Genomic DNA, 19,724 nt, shown 5'->3' on the forward strand with positions numbered 1-19,724 from the left:
GCAATCTCAAACATGGCGTTTGCCTTTATTCAACATCATCTTTTATTAAAAAAAAAAAAAAAAGGCCAAGAAAAGACGAGAGGATGGATCCACAACAGCTTATATATATTTATACTTATGTACAGACAAGATACGAAAACGAAGAGAAGGATGTGACACATGGAATAGGAAACAAAAATACTCACTGGCTTCAAAATAAAACTGGTAAGGATTTTTCTTTTTTAAACAACTCCCCAGTGAGGCTTTTTATTTAAAAAATAATAAAATAAAATACAGCCTGCAGCAGATCTAAATTTACTCTCATGCAATGTCACATTTTTAAGGAACTGGAACAAACTAAAACCGAAGAAGTTACTTACAGGGATTTCAGTGTTTTCACTATTCAGGTTGTGTTTACAGTTGTATTTTTTAAATGTTCTTGTTTACATATCAAACAGACTCCACATCTGAATCAACAGGAGGCTGTAAAGATGACCGACTGACCTGAGAGAGAGAGAGACTACACAGAATTGTTTTAACATTATGGTGTAAAAAAGAAAATAGTACAACTAATCACATTGCCTGGTCCTTCTGTCATTTCTTTTAATCAGTAAAAGATAAAACTGTTGTTTTTGAGTCAAAAAAGAAAACTGAAAGCCCCATTTTATAAATCCTCTCATAATCAGTAATACATTTATTGTAATGATGAATGACATATCTGACCTGTTATTTGCCCACATTTCAGCCTCCAGTTTCACATTTTTACAACAAACCGTACAAAAACTTGATAGAACCGCTTATAGGAATAATTTTTAAAAAAGCAAATACTTAAAACGTACCAACTCAAGGCCGTCACTGTGATGCAGGATGGTGCATGCGCACATTTCCAACCTGAACAAAGCACTAGACGTAAAAACTAGAGAGCTTCTGGAGGCAAGGAAAGCAGCGTTAAATAAACGGGGTTGCTGGATTCACAGCTTGTGTTTTTCTTTCTTATAAACAGATAGAACAACTTTCCAAATTGATGCACATGTGTAGAATATCTTTTCTTGCGGCTTACTGCGACTCTAAATGAATCTTAAACTTCATGCAGCTGCAGGTCTGGCAAATTTCTGCCATTTAAAAAAAATATGCAAGTAATTATAAAGCTGGGATTAGACCTGTGTTGATATTTTGGCTTTTGGACAGCAGTTTTAATCATGCAAGAAAATAAATACCCTAAAAACAAGTTAATACTGAGAAACAGAAGGAGTGGTGCTTCGTTTCTATGCTCAGGACTGATTCTAACCACCTAATTCTGAGCAAATCAATATGATTTGCTCAAGACAGCATATTTAGGCGAGAAAAGGTTTTGAAAGGAGCTACTGATCAGGTGATGGTTTGCATTCCTTTCACAATGAATATTTACAGAAGCATTTCTTTCCCCCCAAGGCCAATTACCAACTTCCATGAAATTGGGCCACATGTCTGCACTAACAATGAAATACAGGCTCAAATATTTACCTACATTATCATTATTATTATTATTTATGGTTCTCCTTTAGCAAAAAACACCTCAACATGTCGTCTGATATGGAGTCGTTTCTATAACTACTTGGTTTTCTGGAAGCATAATCAACATAAAAGCCAAACCTGTTTAGGGTGAAGTTTATTAATAAACGCCTTTTATACATTAATTCATATTTCCTATTAAGGAATGGCCAACTCCAGAATGGACTTATCACATGGCTAAAATTTGCCCGCATCAGCAAACCAAATTCATGTAGTTAAAAGGTTATTATTGTCACAATAACTGGGGGCTTTATCTTGATGACAAAGGGGAGTCTGTCATGTACGGTGGTGGCAGCATCATGCTGTGGGATACAATGCACAGCATTGAATAGATGGAATAAGGAAGTAAAAGGAAAAAAAAATGTATTTTTAATTAGTTCTATAGTTAGAGGAAAATACAAACCTACAGAAAAGGATGTGTTAGAAGAGGGTGGGGGGAAAAAATGTATACACGCATCCAAGCTTGGTCTGGAAGGTTAAAGCAAAGCAGGGTCAAGCTTTTGGAGCTTGAGCCGCCCCCGTTCCAATCCTGTGGAATATTTGTGAATCAAAAACAGAAAAAAAAACAACCAATTTAAACAAACTCATCCATTTCTCATTCAGCCCGTTTATGCATTTAGTTTCCGCTGTGTGAAACAGAATTTAAACTTTGCACTGTTTTTTTTTTTTTTTTTTTTTATCATTGCAGTTTGATAATTATTTAAACCTGCAAAAAAAAAAAAGTCCAAACTATTGATTAGAAGGCCAAAATGAATGCCTTTAATGGCCAACTGTATGTAAAGTTGTGACCTGAGCTCTGAATGCAGCATTAACTCTGATACCCAGAGCTCTTTTAAGTGAAGCTTGTTCTCTGATGACTAAAAATAAGAGCAGGTCTGCTAGGATCATCCAGAACTTTGAGACTAAGAGGAGAGGGAAAAGTAGAGATGGCAACTGAAGTGTGGGTTTCAGTAAATAAGCTTTGTTTTCAACATAAAGTATTAGAGAGGAAAGGAAGGAGTGGTCTACTTTTCAGAGGTTAAAAATTGCATTAAAAGCGAAAAATTTGGATTCAAGCAGCTTCCATGTAAATAAAAAGGGGAATGATGAGGCGGCAAAGTTTACAAGAAACTGAAAAATTCTAAACTTATTTGAATGTTAGGTCTGAACTCAGCACCCGATATAAAGCTTTCCAACAGACTAGAGGAGACAAACTCGTCAGAGGTGGAACGAGCACCAGAATTTGTTCAGTTTAGGAATCAAAATGATTCATTGCCATGTGGTACCGAAGGAGTTGGAGCAACACTGGTTTTGCTTAATGTCTGAGAATAACTGACAAGTATGAGTGGATGGAGGAGGAATGGGGGGCAGGTCGATAAGTAGAAGAGAAAAAGCTTGAAATAAACAGAAACAAAAAGACACACAAACAGAATCCTGAAAAACAGTTTTCTGCACCTCTACCCAGGAGTTCCCCCTACGGCTTATTTAAAATAAAAAAAGAAAACGCTCCGTCATCCACATACAGCTTTCGAAAGTTGTCGGATTGCAGCCGTTAGCGAGTGCTTCCTGATAGCAGCGACCTTTTAGTGGCAGCAGCCGCCGCAGTGCCCGCCGCCGTGGGTGTGGCCCGCCGAGGCCTCGCCGTGTTTGGTCCGCCTGCTGAGGATCTCATAGGAGCAGTCGTCGCCGCAACAGCCCGACATGCTCGGCGAGGTCTCGTCAATCTCGAACCTGGAGGCGGAGGAGGTTGTTACAAGAGCAGGACACGCACATCGGTAGAGCCGGGGCAGAAACTAGTTAAAGCGCTGGAGCACATCTGGTTTCAAGATAGATGATGACCCTTAGTGCTCTACCACATTTACCAAGCGCAGCATGAAAAAATAAAATGTGTAGGGAGATCTGGAGGTGTGTTTAATTGTGGCAACCAACAAACTAGACCAGCTCAGTCAGAAGGAGCGACAAAATACCAGCAAAACATTAGGATATTTGTGGAGACAGAGAAACTGAAACAAATCAAAGTTACCGTATTTTCCGGACTATAAGTAGCTACTTTTTTTCCAACGCTTTGAACCATGAAACTTTTAAGAAGGTGTGGCTTTTCTGTTGATTTTTCTCTGACTGCCAGACTGAGAAATCAAAGTTGGAAATAAAGGAATAAGGGGCTAAGTTTCATTTAGCACAAGATGCTAGCAGCAGGCATGACAGAGAACAAATGTCCCAAATTTACATATTTTGACATTTATTTGCCGCATTAAAGCTGCTGCACCAATGAAGAGACTGTGCTCAACTCCTGCTGAGCTCAAATAAAGAGCAGATGAAGCTCTATCTTTCATTAGAGGCTCTTACTGCAGTGAGCCAACAAGCTAACGGTAGCTAGCATTCTTCTTCGTCCCCACTCCAGTAGATATCAGCAGCTTACAGCCTGGTGCAGCTTATAGATGTGCGTTTCCAGGTTTGTTTGTTTTTTTATAGTGACTGGCGCTCTATAGTCCAGAAAATATGGTACATAAAATACAAGAATTCGTAGCATTTTAGTGCTTATAATCCTGGGCTTTTAATTGAGGGACCAAAAGATTAGGCTTTTTTAATAACTTATGCATGCTTGTAGGTTGATTCCCTAATTAAACCCTACTTCCATACTACTTTTATTTAAAAAAAAATTAAAAATAAACAGCTAAAACCACTATTTTAAGCTAAGTAGTTACTCTTTTGGCTTTTTAAAAACCGCAAATTTTACTTTGATATTATGCAGTTATGAAATGCTCAAAGCATTTAATTTTTTTATGGATAATAAAGCATCTTTATTCTAAAGCCAGTTCTTTTCTTAAACATGTTAGTCATCCTCTAAATATTTTGACTACAGAAGTGAAATATTTTCAATTTGATTTGAAAGGAACAGCAGCTGAGGACGCCCAGTCAGATGTAAAATCAATCTTATCATCCATTGTCTGAGAGAAATACCTCATGGGCAGTTTAAACATTTATGGTATTCAAAACTAGTGTTCAGAGTGACTAATGAATTGAAATATAGGTGTTTAAAGACAAAAAGATGGTATCAGTCCAAATTAAAATCAGCATGTGAGGCCCTAAAAAAGAAAGTATATCATAGGGATCTCTAGTAAACAAACAAACAAAAAAAAACGACAACTCTGGTTTACACCAAAATTAAAGTCAGTGATTAACAAACTCTAGAGCAGAGGCAGACAGTTCCAGTCCTTTGCAGACTTTGGCCCTGGATGATTTATATGCTCTAATCAAAAATAACTAAAGGAAATAGTTGGTAAGAAGCCATCCATTTGAAACAGGTTCACATACAAAATGCAAAAAAAAAAAAAAAAAAAAGATACAAATGAGGACATTAATTAGAGAAGCATTGGGGGAACGGACTTGCTTTAAGGCCTGAACACACAGGTTATGAATGACTTTTTTCCATGTCACACTGACTGCATATAGAGAGGCTACATCTTGGCAGGGTGAATAGATCTGTACTGATTTTTTTCCACTTCTATACAAAAATTAAAAAAAAATCTTCAGCCACTTTTGACTTGGACAGATTATGAAAGGTTGTGAAAAAAAAAAAAAAAAAAAAGATTAAAAAGTGCTGGTGCATTCTAACGCCAGCGTTAGAATGCCACCTAACAAGTCTGTGCAGCTTCTCAAACTGGAACACACAGACCATGTTCTTTAGCCTATATTAAGACATAATGAGATCTACATCTAAACAAAAGATAAACGCTGTGGGGCAGTTTATATGCTGAATGTGGCAGAGAGGCGATTCTTACAGGCTGTGAAGTTTATCCTTTCTTTTTTTCATAAAGAGGGAAGAGAGATGCCACACTTACCTGCTCTATCTGCCCCTCGCTATTTTGTTTTGTAAGGCTCAAAAAAAGGGACACTATTTTACTATATCCATTTTTCTCCTCCTTAAGTAATTTTTTCTTCCAAGGAGATTGATAAACTTTCTGTCCCTCGTTTATGCGAGGCTCACTACTTTATTCATTTTCTGTCCCCCTGAACTCCTATCATGGGTAAAGTATTCTTGTTTTAATGTTTCATTGATTGTTTTTGCACGAGTCTGTCTCTTTTGCTATATATGCTCTGTGTGACCCCAAAACTGACTCTTTCCTCTTGCGATTAACAGATTTTATTTTGTATTTTCCACAAAAGCGGATGTGTGAACTGGTGTGTAGTCCAATTTACAGTGAACTAGGGTCTATCTAAGTCAGACCTCAGCAGCCCCCTTGCATAAAAGCCCCCTTCCATTTACTTTCAATATGAGCTAAACTTCACAACCTCGTCCGACACGATTTTCTGTCGATTCGTAATCGTGTGTTTTGAACAAGTGGGATGAGAGTGTGTGTTAAAGGTAATGATACTCTGTAAATAAAATAAATGGACAAAAAGTTTTCATCATTTCAACAGCTCCTGTACTCACTGTAGAGCTTCTCTGAAGAACTGGTAAGCCCCGTGGTTGTGTTTGAAGACTGTCAACATCACTTTCTTCATCTGTGTACTGGGAGGAAACCAAAGCAAAAGCAGTGAGAGATCATTTACAATTAAGGTTTGTTTTGACTTTATCAAAACGTCAAATGGTTACTGGTAATGCACAACTTTTTCACTAATAAAAAAACCTAATTATTGTACTTTTCAGGGCTGAAACAATTAATACTAAAATTGTAAACCCAATTAAGTAATCAATTAACCCAATTAAGTAATCAATTAACCCAATTAACCATCAGAGCAACCCACTTAAGCAGGAATTGTGCCAAATTATAAAAACAAGGAAAAACAGTATCATTTTCACCATCATATTTTAATGATGATGGAAAATTTAAGTTGTTGCAATTTTAGCTTAAGAGACATGATAGCGATATCTGAGGTTTCCAGAGCTGCAAATGACTTTTTGGTTCACTTAATATTTTCAAGCGATAAACCTTAATTTTGACTCTTTGTTAAATGATAACATGAAATTTTATCATTTAAAATGAGGAACATGTAGAAATAAGACACTGCATGAAAACAGAGCTGTTCTCGTCACCTGTTGGCGATGAGCTGCAGGATCTGGATGAGAAACTTGCCGAGCCCTTTCCTTCGCACTCTGCTCTCCAACTGCACCTCATAGCTGAAGAGTCCAGAACAAAAGCATTTCAAACAAATAAAATAAAAACAAAAGCAAAAAGCTTTTACGAGAGTTTTTAGAGCGCTCTACCAGTATAAAACCTCCTCCCCACACTCTACGTCGAATCGGAAGTGAGAGAAGGCCAGAGGGGTGGAGTCTGCGTCGCGGGCCAGCAGGTACCATGCCCTCTCGTCGTTCATCTCTTCTCTCTTTTCCCTCTCCTTCCAGCCCCACTCGCTCTGCTCATATCTGCAGCAGGGGAGGGGAAACCTCTTTGAATATCACAAACTCAACAAGGCTGCTTAGAGAGGTTTTAAAATGTCATCGACTGAACAGAACCAAAGGATTTCTTACAGCGTCTGCATGTTGGCTCTAGTGAGTTCGAAGGCCCACTCCACGGCCAGCGGGTTGAGGGAGGTCACTCTCTTACACTCTATCTGCAGGTTCAACCTTCACCAGAAACAAATAGAAAATCAGGAGTGAGGATTCATGACTGGCATAGTTTCAGAGCTGGAGACAATGGGCTCTATGCAACACTCTACGACTTCCTGAACTAGAGGTATAGTGGAGGATGTTCTTTCTCCAAGTGGATCATCAAAATAAGTAATCCTCCTAATTGTCAATCATTCTGGTGATATGTTTACATAAGGCCGTTCTATGTGCTCGTCCACATTTTCACTTAACGGTGGTGAGTCAGACATAGTGGAAAAATTGCAAATATCCTTTTGGAAAATAAGTTTGTATGAGCGATGCAAACAGCAACTTTCAAACAGAGCGTGCACGAGGAGAAATGGCCTTGTGCATGTCCTCGCACGTGTTTGTTAGCCGTTCACTCTCGGGAGCGGGTACAGGGTTGTGCTCTTTTTTTTTCTTTTTCTTTTTTTGAGTTTTTGCGGCACTAGTGGCTCGTTTTTTCGATAGTAAGCTGACAGGAAAGATGGTATGAGAGAGAGCGAGATCAAAGGACCAGAGGTCGGATTCGAACCCGGGTCAGCCGCGTCGAGGACTAAGGCCTCTGTACCTGGGTCGTGCACGCTAACAGCTGCGCCACCTGCACACACCCCCTTTTTTTTTTGTGCAGAGGGCAAGTCTTTTCAAAAATTAGCAAAAATCCTCGACTATACCTTTAAGGATGCTGACCTGACCTCAATGACCCTGGCCAGACACACCTGGATTATTCAGTTAATCAGTTTTTTTTTTCTGGCAGAATTATCATCATTATGATTGTGATTGTTATTCATACTTATGTTTTTAGTTTTCTACCCAAGGATGTCTGGAACACGGGTTGTGTGTGTGTGAAGTATCTGTCTTGTCGATAGTTGGTTTATGTTTTTCTTTTTTTTGAGATGTTTTTGTGATGTAAATATGGAGTCCTACTTTTTTTGTTTTTGTTTTGTATGTCCTGGACGGGATGTCTGTTGTTTCAATATGAAAAACTAATAATAAAAAAAACAATTTGATTAATCAGTTCATCCATTAGAAAAAGACGGATAACAAAAGAGCTGCAGTTCAGAAAGTAGTGGAGTTGTGCATAGAGCCTGCTGTAAAGAAAGCTGGTAGAAGGCGATGCGTACCCATTTCTGTCGTACTTTTTGAAGGCTGGAAAGGCAGCCAGAGGGTCGTCGAGCTGCGGGGAAAAATAAAATGATTATAAAAGAATATTTAGCAGCCATCAGAATAACAGTGCTCTCTGATTTGTAGTCATGCAAAGAAAATTATCCCCCTACCCTTAACAACCGTCATCTCCAAGGAGAAATGTATTATCTATTACCGTAAGGAAGTGGGTGCCTCTGAGGAAAGGCATAGCTAACATTCTGCATGTGTTTTCACAGCAACGGTGAAATGTCGCCAGCAACACTTGAAACATGCAGAACAGATCGTTTAATAAGAAAAGGGAAAACCGAGCCTCCCTTCAGCTGACTAAACTCCACTGTTCTGTCTGCTGTCAGAGCTCAGATCCTTTACCATTGTCCTTTTAAAGCCTGTGTAGCATTTTCCATTCACATTAATCTGGGTAATTTCACTTTCCTGTGGCTAAAGTTACACTAGAGACCTTTTCTAAATGACCCAGGCTGGTTGATGGGTCTATACAGCCACATATCCTGTAGTGCTTTGTTTCACATGCAGTGACGGTAGCTGAAGATCAGTGTACAAATCTTATTTTTTATACCTTTAACTGTCACAAAAACAAGTTTTAAGATGTTTTTAAGCTACATCTCAAAAAATGTATCTACTTAGTTTATTAGGAATTAGCAGACTCAGAGCAGCAGAGCTCTGTGCTCTCAGATCGGTGACTCAGCGTAGTGGGATCTCCCCTCTAACCATCAAACCTGTCAGCTAGTTAGTTATTTCCCACCATTAATATGTAAAAAAAATTGTTTTAAGATGTTTTTTTTTAAATGAGAAAAACCCCTCAAAGCCTCATCTGTGTAGGTAATTATCAAGATTATGATGCTGCTTAAATATACTTTTATAGAAGGGCGGAGTCCTGCTGACGGGTCAGTTTGGTGGTGGGCTAGCTAAGCTAACTAGACGGTAGTAGCACTGGAAATCCCCAGTTACAGCTGCCTTAAAGACGGACAGGTTCGGGTTTTCCCTCTGCCTGATATCAGTTTGCATCGACTGATAGTGAACAGAAACGCTGATAAGGTGTGTGGTAAAAGATGCAAAGACAAAAATATAAATTCTTGATTTTTCATCATCTGGTTTTACCATTTTAAGTTTGTGTAGGTATTAAATAAAAACCGTTTCAACCCCAATTCAAGAAAAACAATATAATGGAGCATTATTACCCCTTGCTCACACTGGCTCCGGTGCGGTTACCGAGCCGACGGAGACCGCAACTCCCGCACACCCCCTCTCACACCGCCCTTTTGACTACGGTGCGGTGCGGCTCTGCGGCTCCGGCAACAGGTCCAGAGATTTAACAGAAGTTCACTTGAGTTCACGTAACTTCACGCGATAACACGGCCCAAATAAGGATATTTGCGAGAGCTTGTTGCGGAGGGCTCCGGCACGCCGCAAGGATAGCTTTCTTGCGGAATTTTCTGCAGCGCCGGAGTGTCTCGGTAACCGTAGCCGGACAGCTCAGCAGCCGGTGAGAGAGGTTTACGTCTTTTTAATGACTTGGAATCACTGAGGCGCCGCACCCACCGCACCGCAACGGTAAGACTGGAGTCGGTGTGAGCCTGGGGTTAAGCAGACAGGTAACTCTCAGCTGTCCTTGTCCAAAAAGATCAATAAAATTTCTTTAGACTGGCATTTTATGCAATGCAAACTTTACTTTTTGGATTTATATACACGTAAATGTATATATATTTTTTTCATTTTGAGCTGTAAAGGTGGTCTTTTTATAGTTGAAGGGCTGTATTGCATAAGTTTCCAGGGAGACGTATACCAAGATTAAATGTGGACATGAGTTATAATTAGATCTCTTTTCAAAAACTACTTAATCTCATCTTTAAAATAACGTATGTACAACATCTGAGTTTTCTTAGCCCTACGTTCTAGATATCGAACCCAACAAAAATCTATCAGAAGTTTTTCTTTTAAATTTACTCACTTTTTCCCCAATTTATGGGGTTAAAAAAACACTTGCATCAAACCAAGATAGCCCATTATTCAGCGAACCAGGGGTTGATGGATATAGCTTTTCTTTTAAGAAGTAACAAACTAAAACTACATTCTGTAGTCATTTTTCAATAGAGACAAAAGGCTAGGAGTTCGGACAGCTCTGCCCACCACCATCTGTCAATAGATTTTAGATTTAAAAGAGACACCAGGAGAAAGGTTTGCAGGATTTATGTCTGAAATGGTCATCATACATCCAGAGAGGCCTGTTGAGGAAAAAGCATGTGTGTTTTCATATGAGCTCAGCTTCACATTTTAGCACAGTCTTTAAATTCAGCACATCTAAGGGCCGGTAATGATGCCAATTAATTATGCATAAAGAGGCATATGGTGTTTTTGGCATATTAAATGCTACCAGTGGCTCTTTATGACATGATGTGGGAGGGTGACCTTTACTGTAAAGAGCAAAGTGGCTTTTAGTACCACGTGGAATCTAATTGAGTCTCATCAGAGAGCCTGGAAAGGTGTTTTAGTCTATGAGCTCAAACTGATGGCTTTTATCTTATTGTTTGCAATAAGGAAGCGGTAAACAGCTCTCTGTGGTGAAGGCAGCCGTCACATACGATAACCTGGCGCTAAATTACCTTATTGGCTGCTTCCACCTTAGCACACACTGCGTCCATGGCTGCCCTCTCCTCCAGACGCCGGGCTTTCTTCTCCTTTGCTTTGTTGGATTTCCTCTGAAAAGGAAAAAAACAAGAAATATGATATGGTGGTCTAGCGGTTGGGATTCTGTGCTCTCAGATGCGTGTATCTGTCAATGGTGGAGTATGATATAAATTAATATTAGGACTGTTTTCCTGTTGCAAGGTGAGTCCATCACACCTTCAAACTATTTCAGCTCAAACACAACTTCCACCAGCTTTTTGTCCGTAAACAAGGAAAGAAAACCCACAGCATAATACTGCCACCACTCTGTGTTACAGGACTATAATTGGTGGTAGCTTTGCACCACACAGGACATTTAGCGAGAAAGCAACAGAGCTAATTTTGATTCTAACTAAAAGTTGTTGGTAAACAACTACTTCTTATAAAAGACAGTTTGCTGGACATTTTAAAATCGACACCACTATAGATTTTATTTATATATTAGAATTTAACTTCCGTTTGTTTGTTTTTTTATTAAGATTACATAACATGTTTAGGTTAGCTTCCTCCCATTGGTTTGTTATAATTTAAACCCGTTCAAAGTTATAAACACATATCTATCAAACTTAAATTGTATTATGACACGATAAATAATGATTCTTCAAAGCACATTGAGGGCAATTTATGCCTTTATTAAGATTTTAAAAACTAAAAAATGTAAAGCTCTTTATGCTTTCTCTGACTTGTCCCAGTTTCCCGGTTTTAAGCACAACACAGATGAAGGGTCTAAATCTAATCTGAGGCGATCCAGATGTTAAAAAAGCATTAAAACCTCTTAAAAGATTAGAATACTTATTTGTTAGAACATGTATGAACTTATTGTTTCTTTATTCTATCAAACGGTACCTATAGAGTTGGTACCCAATAATTCATTGTTTATTTATTTGTTAGCAAATATAGTAACTTTCTTGAACAATAATAATAATAATAATAATAATCTGGTTCACTAAAAAACTACAAGGAATGCCCTGTAAAATCAAAGCAACAAACAGAACTAATCCAATTTCAGGTTTGTGAGATTTAATTTAAGAATAAATAAATGTGTAGACATGAATACAGAGCAAGAATGATTTTTTTTTTTATTTAGATTTGACCAAATTAAAAAACAAAATTCAAGTGTTAACATTTTGTATTTTTGGGTTTTTTTCCCATACTTTGTTTTGTTTTTCTATTACTTACATGGAAGCTATATTAAATTAAAACACATACTTTTCATAACATTTGTTTTGTGTAAAAACTGAATAGCTTCCTTCCTGTCAGATTCTCCCAGCCGAGCTTCAGCTCTCTGCAGCTCCTCCAGAGTTTCAGCAGCTTGACTCCCTGATTAATGCTCTATTTTCCAGTTTAGTGCTACTGACGAGTTAAAAAAAGAAAAAAGAAAAAATTGCCCGTATTCTTTCAGCTTTGCACAACATGGTGATTAGTATGGATGCCTCTACAAAAACCTGTAACTTCATCCCTAAAACCATCGTTAATGAGTCGAGTCAGCATTTATTTGCTCGCATCAGGATTTTGGCAAGCAATACGTACGGCCGTATATTGTACAGCCTTTACTTTAAAAAAAAAAAGGGACAAACTTCGCTAAAATGCTGAAAATTTCACAAGCAGCAGTTGCTGGAGTTGGAAAAATTTAATTTTTGCTGCTCGACACGCCACATTAACCCATCAGAGAAGCTGATCTGAGAGCTGACAGGGAGACAGACAGCGCCGCTGAGGCAGATCGCTATGATCACTCCTCTGAAACTGGTTATTAACGTCTAAATTAACTTAAAATGCCATAACCTGCTGGTAATATATGTTAAGTTTTTATTATTCTTGTGCTTGCAGTTTGTACCATAATACCTAAAAAAACATCTACTTCCAGCCGCCATGAACAGTAGGGGAAAACCCAAGTGGCGACCAGGCCAGAGTCAGATGCTGCTGGGGATGCCCAGTGACAGCGCATTGCACCAAAATAATATTTTAAGACAGGATTGTAATCTTGATGAACCGACAAATGATGTTTTAGGTTGACTTTCCCACATAAAAATATATTAACATGACTTTTTTCCCACTTGCAGAGGCATCAAAAATTAAGCATCAGGGACTTCTTTGCTGCTCAAATTGCGTGCGGTGTGAATGTAGCTTTACACCTTCTTGTTGTTTGAATTAACCTGTGAAACATAATATTGTACCTAAAAATTATCTAATTTCTTCCTTATGAAATTTCCATCTCTAGTCAAGCACACATATTTCCCATATTTCCTAATCAGGACAAAATTAGTGTCCTAAGACAAAATGTTAGCTGCATTTCATTTCAAAATGCAGGAAATAGCATTTCAGAGTCTAAATTTCAAAAATTTACAGGGAAGGATACCCCCGGATCCCCCTAAGCCACGCAAAGCCTAAAGATGTGATACACAAATTCTAGCTAAAAGCCTGGCTTGCATGGTCTAAACCTGAGAAATCCTAAAACAATTGCTTGAAGAGAAGCAGTAATTTCCCCAGCAATAACAAAATAAAATTTAAAAACTTGTTTCAAATTATTTTAAAAAATCACGATTTGCCAGAAAATGTAGCCAAAAATCTTAAATGTCTCTGTTTTTGTTGATACATTTCATCACAGCCAAGAATCCTGCTGAACAACCAGATTAAGCACATGATGGACATTTGATGCAATTGTTTAGCTGCCATCTGACTCCTTGACGCTTTAACGCAAATACTTACATTTTGTCTCGCTCGGTGTGCCTGAAAGCCACACTAAAACAATTATAAGCCTCAACCACGGGTATAAGCCTTAAGCATCTAAAAACATGTCGGACCACGAAGATCAAACCAAGAAACATGTTCAGTCATGCAGATCAAATTTAGCTGTCACAATAAAAAACAATTTGATCCCCTTATGATTATCAGCATAATATAGCCACGTAATTAAATAAGAAGCAAACAAAACAGGACTGATTCAAACAAATATATAAAGTGAGATGGATAAAAACATCCTTTAAGTCCAGAGGTAGGTTTTTTATGCATCAACAATAAGAAAAAAACAATGTATAAAGCTTAAAAATTCAACCTTAAATGTACAAAATAAATTTTATATAATCATTAGTATTTTGGGGGAGCAATTAATTGTATGCTTATGTATTTACTGAGCATTTATTTACTTCTGTATTTATTTTTAATTATGGCAGAGTTGGTCCTCCATACTAACTGGAGTCAAAAGGAGCCTGTTCATTTAAGTTAAAAGACTTTGACTTAACAAGTTTCTTTTATTTATTTATTTTTTCCCTTTCACTCTTGTAAGGGTTTTTTTTTTTTATCTGTGAAAGCATCTAAGTGGAGGAGGATTAGGGCCACTGAAAAATTTTTAAAAAGTTAACAGATTTTTTTTATATTATTTCTGTTTAATATGGGAAAAAAAAAGTCAGAATTCTGACTTAGATCTCAGAATTCAGGAGAAAAAAAAGTCAGAATTCAGAGATTAAAGTCAGAATTCGGAGATTAAAGTCAGAATTCGGAGATTAAAGTCAGAATTCGGAGATTAAAGTCAGAATTCGGAGATTAAAGTCAGAATTCGGAGATTAAAGTCAGAATTCGGAGAAAAAAAGTCAGAATTCTGAGATTTACATCACAATTCTGAGATTTACATCAGAATTCTGAGATTTACATCAGAATTCTGAGATTAATTCTGAGACTAAATTCAGAATTCTGAGATTAATTCTGAGATTTAAGTCAGAATTCGGAGATTAAAGTCAGAATTCGGAGATTAAAGTCAGAATTCGGAGATTAAAGTCAGAATTCGGAGATTAAAGTCAGAATTCGGAGATTAAAGTCAGAATTCGGAGATTAAAGTCAGAATTCGGAGATTAATTCTGAGACTAAATTCAGAATTCTGAGATTAATTCTGAGATTTAAGTCAGAATTCTAAGATTAAATTCAGAATTCGGAGATTAAATTCAGAATTCGGAGATTAAAGTTAGAATTCTGAGAAAAAAGTCAGAATTCTGAGATTTAAATCAGAATTCTGAGATTAATTCTGAGAAAAAAGTCAGAATTCTTAGATTAATTCTAAGAAAAAAGTCAGAATTCTTAGATTAATTCTGAGAAAAAAGTCAGAATTCTGAGATTAAAGTCAGAATTCGGAGATTAAAGTCAGAATTCGGAGATTAAAGTCAGAATTCGGAGATTAAAGTCAGAATTCGGAGATTAAAGTCAGAATTCGGAGATTAATTCTGAGACTAAATTCAGAATTCTGAGATTAATTCTGAGATTTAAGTCAGAATTCTAAGATTAAATTCAGAATTCGGCGATTAAATTCAGAATTCGGAGATTAAAGTTAGAATTCTGAGAAAAAAGTCAGAATTCTGAGATTTAAATCAGAATTCTGAGATTAATTCTGAGAAAAAAGTCAGAATTCTTAGATTAATTCTAAGAAAAAAGTCAGAATTCTTAGATTAATTCTGAGAAAAAAGTCAGAATTCTGAGATTAAAGTCAGAATGCTTACTTTTCTCATATTATACAGAAATACAATTTAAAAATCAGTTAACTTTTTTTATTTCCGTATCTAAAAGTGAAAAATAAAAACACAATTTAAATCCAACTCTAAAGCATTTATGCTGAATCAAGTTTGCAGCGGTGCGTTCAAGTGCTGGAGTACAAACAAGCAGGATTTAAGTAGAAAAAGTCCTCCACTGCAGGCCTGAACAGACACAGGAACAACCGTGAGCAGGAATGCACGTAGAGCTGCCAACTTTAGCTCAGGGAGCATTAACTCTGTACCAGGCAGAGGCGGAGAAAACACGTGGATGGGTTTACTGCTACAGCAGGGAAAGTTAGGGAGACAAACAGAAGTGATGCTGAGCATGTTCAGCATGGCTGCCTCTAAAAAGCCAAGCATTCCCAGAAAGCTTCATAGTTTTCCTTTATTTCTTATTTAATTGCAGGCGAATTAAAACAGCACATTCGGGCCTTTGCGGCTAACAGCCCGGCTAATAACATCACAACTTGGCACATAAATGTCAGAAATGTGACGGGAAATGACGTGATAATAATGGGGGGAAACAGGCAGAGTGTGTTTGAGCTAACGCTGCAATGCTAACCAAGCTGTCTGGATGAGGCCAAACAGCTTTAGCTTTATCCATCCATCCAACATCTTTCATCCTTTATATCCCTCTCCTAAGAGCTCACATTTCGGGATAACATTTAACAAAACAAACATAACTCACCCCCATTTTTTAAACAGATGTGTCTTATTGTTCTCCGCCTGCGAAACACTCTTCTATTGTCCCGGTGCTGCTCAGAGTATTATTAGTACCGTAACTCCGATCCGGAGGAAAGAAGAAAAGGGGGCAGGTTAAATGTGACAATGATAGATAATGTGCTAACAAAGCTAGCCACATACGATGCCGACCGTTGGAGGTAAAATTGAAAGCGGCAGCTGGTCGCCAAAATCGGACCGAAATATCTCTGAAAAGCTGTTTTTTTTTTTTTCTGTAAGCGGTCGTATTGGCGCCAACAAAGCTACTCTGAATTCATTAGCGCTCCTTCTTCTTCTTCTTATGGGATTTTATGGCGGTTGGCAGACTTGTGAATTGTGCATTACCGCCACCAACTGATATGGAGTAAAGCAAGAAAACAGGAAACGATTCACCCCCCCAAAAAAAAAAAAAAAAAAAAAAAAAAAAAAAAACCTGTGTAACTTAAACCAACATAATACTAAATCACATTTGCCCATATAATTTTAATTTACTCTAGGTCATCTTAACTCTGCCAGTTTCTGATGGTCCCATCGGTCCTCCCATCATACTTCCAACCATCTCCCAGTTCAAATCTTTAATGTCCAGATATTTTTCTGCAGCCTTCACTATTATTTTGATTTTTTCCGTTTTTTTTGTTGTCTGTGCAGTACAATTAATAACTTCTACCATGAAAAGAACAAAATTTGTCTTTTTAACAATAAGTGAGTCTTCATCAATTTTTAGAGATTTCTCTAGAGGTTTGGAATTTGCTGTGTGTTGAACTGTAGGTTTGGGTTTTTCTGACTGAGATGGGATCCTTTTTGCAGCTTCAGCGTAGGTTATTCCGAGCTCAAATTTCATTTTTTTAATTTCCTCAGACCTTTTGCTTGCTTCACAGCCGCGATAGGCAGCAGTATGTTCTCCACCACAATTACAGCATTTTATTTTAGCTTCTTTTCCACATTTTCCGTACTCATGTTCTCCTGCACACCTTCCACACCTCTGTTTCCCTTTACAAACTGCTGCAATGTGACCGAATTTTTGGCATTTGAAACATCTCAATGGTGGAGGATTGTAGATTTTGACATTATAGCTTATGTAACCGATGAATACTTTGCTTGGTAATTGCTCTTCTTCGAATTTAATTAGCACAGATAAACTGTCAGATCTTTCTCCGTTTCTTGTTGTTTTTAACCGTTTTACTTCTTTTACTTTTGCACCTCTTATGTTTTCCAGAATCTCTTTTTCAGAAATTTTTAGAGGAACTCCTCCAATGACTCCCCTGCTGAACTTTTTGTTCTCCATTAAGCTGCACTGAACTCTTATCCCGTCAATTTTGTTGATCCGTATTGCTTTGCCTTGCTGGGCGCTGTCTCTGCAGATAATTAGCAGGTCTCCACTGTACAGAATTCTGGCACCTCTGACTTCTCCGACAAGTTTATTGATGGTTTTTGTTAAGTGAACCGGATTCCAATTTGTAAAAGAGTCTGCCTGATTAACGACTTTGAATATGACTTTGAATTCATTTTGTTGTGCTGTGGAATGTATGGAATGATCATCACTGGATTGTTCTGAACTAGATTCCCCTTGAACTGATCTCTGTTTTTTCCGCTTTTTCTCATTTTTTGATGTTGCTATCTTCCAACCTTCATTGTCACTATTTCCCTCTTCCATCCCACAAGAATCGCTTCCTGTTTCCTCACTACTCACGGCCCAAGACATTTCTCCATAAGCAGCTTCAAAACACGCGCCATGCACCAAACGACCATCCACATGCAATCTTTCCGGCCTTCTTAGCGCTCCTTCCTCTGCCCCCCTTCGCTTTCTCTCCTCTTTCTTTCTTTCCCCTCGCTATCCAGCCGCGTCGCGTTCAGGTGTTCCTTCATGCCTCGGAATTCTCAAACACAATATTTCATTACAACATTCAAAACGCCACAAACATGTCAAATGAATTTGTATTCTCGATTTTTTTTTGTGTATTTAGATATTTGGGTTTTTACGTAATGTTGTTTTGTAATTATCTTGTATTTTGTTTTGTTTCTTAATTAGTTTGAGGCGAGTGCCTTAAAAAAATAAAGATTCTGTTAAACGTCTCAAACTAGCTTAATTTGACAATTAATTTACCTTGAATAAATACATCTATATGCAATACGGCTGAATTAGTAAGGTAAAACGTTTAAATTTGTAATATAGGGACATTTTTAAACACGGTAAAGAGCCGCATGTTGCCTCGTTTATTCACCTATTTGTAGCCCATCTGAAAAAAAACGTACTGGCAGCGGTGGGATTCGAACCCACGCCCCCGAAGAGACTGGAGCCTTAATCCAGCGCCTTAGACCGCTCGGCCACGCTACCGTTGAGAAGAACAGGACGCACACGACAAATTATATACATATTTTTCCGTTTGTGTGTTTGACAGAGAGAACTCCGTCATGCATTTTGTCGCTGATAGCTTTTAACTACCATTTCATAGCAATTATGATCACGACTACGATAGTCAGCCTCTACTTGCAAAATACCAGACAAGCGAGACCGATCGCGATTATGTAGGTCGTGTGAACAACATTAATTACGGTAGCACCGCCGGTTTGTTCCTTCAAGATAAAAGCAACATGTTTATTGTTTCTTGAATGTAATTAGTTAATGCTCTGTTCGAAATGTATTTGCATGACAATGCGAATATTTAAATAAATGATTTTTATTTTTATTTTTTTTACTGTTTTGTTTCTAGTAAATGTGATGTTCCTCCTCTCAGGTTGTCCACTTATTTTATTTTTATGGTTAATAAAACATTTCTTTGTTGTTCCAGTGAATGTTTTCACATTTTGTTACTTTTATCTAAATAGAAAATCAGGTGTCTTTTATAAAAACGTATTAAATTATCAATTTATGTAGATATTAGTGCTTGTAAATATCAATTTTATGCAGAATGATTATTGATAAAAGTAGGTAAGTAATGACAATGGAAAAGATGTTCGCCTAAAACTCAAACCTGAAAGAATTTTATCCACTGTACCTTTTATCTAGAAATTACAGATGTTGGAATATATTCATCTATTTGTTAGCAAAGGCTGTGGGAGGTATAGCTAGTTTTTATTTAAAAAATATGGATGTTATTTTGCTTGTTAATTTTCCTGTTGGAGCAGTGTAGATTGACTGTGAAGTTTTGGTGCCTCTCTACTTTCGACCGACCCTCAGTGTACATTCCTTTTTGCCTGGCCACCCTTATAAAAAAAATCCTGGCTACACCTCTGGACAGCAGAATACCTTCAGATGTTAATCTAAAAATATGCTCTTAGGTTCACACAATCTGCTGGTAGATGCTGGAGAGTCTGTTGCTGATGTTGGAGGAAATGGAGAAATTAGGTTGACCTTCTGGGTCATAGGGAACTCAAGGATTGAAGCAGCTGCACATGGAGTGGAAGAGTCAGTTGGATTGAGTGAAAGAGAATCAAGGAGCAAAAGACATTTAGAAAGAAGTTATTTAGAAGGTATTTCTCCCAAATTCTGCATCAGATATTGAACTTCTGTGGAAAGTTATGAATGGGCTCTGCTGTCATCCTGAACTGAAAACATAATCATTGGAAAAATACACTTTCAT

The 19,724-nt window shown here is 37.6% G+C and overlaps 1 protein-coding gene and 1 non-coding gene across 2 annotated transcripts; both read right to left on the bottom strand.

Moving 5' to 3' along the window:
• Positions 1 to 40: 40 nt before the first annotated feature.
• On the bottom strand, positions 41 to 16,429 carry naa40 (N-alpha-acetyltransferase 40, NatD catalytic subunit). The gene is made up of 8 exons (XM_038290137.1): positions 16,112 to 16,429; positions 10,843 to 10,938; positions 8,203 to 8,255; positions 6,983 to 7,078; positions 6,719 to 6,877; positions 6,548 to 6,631; positions 5,945 to 6,022; positions 41 to 3,240 (listed from the first exon to the last, which is right to left on the bottom strand). Exons 1-8 carry the CDS (start codon positions 16,115 to 16,117, stop codon positions 3,093 to 3,095), a joined length of 720 nt encoding a protein of 239 aa, XP_038146065.1. The 5' UTR covers positions 16,118 to 16,429; the 3' UTR covers positions 41 to 3,092.
• Positions 16,430 to 18,396: 1,967 nt separating this feature from the next.
• Positions 18,397 to 18,478, bottom strand: trnal-aag. The gene has a single exon. It is a non-coding gene; the product is annotated as a tRNA-Leu (tRNA).
• Between the last annotated feature and the right edge of the window lie 1,246 nt (positions 18,479 to 19,724).

This window comes from Cyprinodon tularosa, unplaced genomic scaffold (genome assembly GCF_016077235.1).
Source record: "Cyprinodon tularosa strain WSP-4 unplaced genomic scaffold, ASM1607723v1 ctg276, whole genome shotgun sequence".
NCBI classification, from domain to species: Eukaryota; Metazoa; Chordata; class Actinopteri; order Cyprinodontiformes; family Cyprinodontidae; genus Cyprinodon; species Cyprinodon tularosa.

Bases quoted from the DNA above. Each gene is read 5' to 3' on its own strand.
- naa40 (XM_038290137.1), bottom strand. The intron at 7,079-8,202 runs GTACGCATCGCC...TTTCTGGTGAAG, and splicing joins AAAAAGTACGACAGAAATGG to GTTGAACCTGCAGATAGAGT. The intron at 6,023-6,547 runs GTGACGAGAACA...GTTTCCTCCCAG, and splicing joins CTGCAGCTCATCGCCAACAG to TACACAGATGAAGAAAGTGA.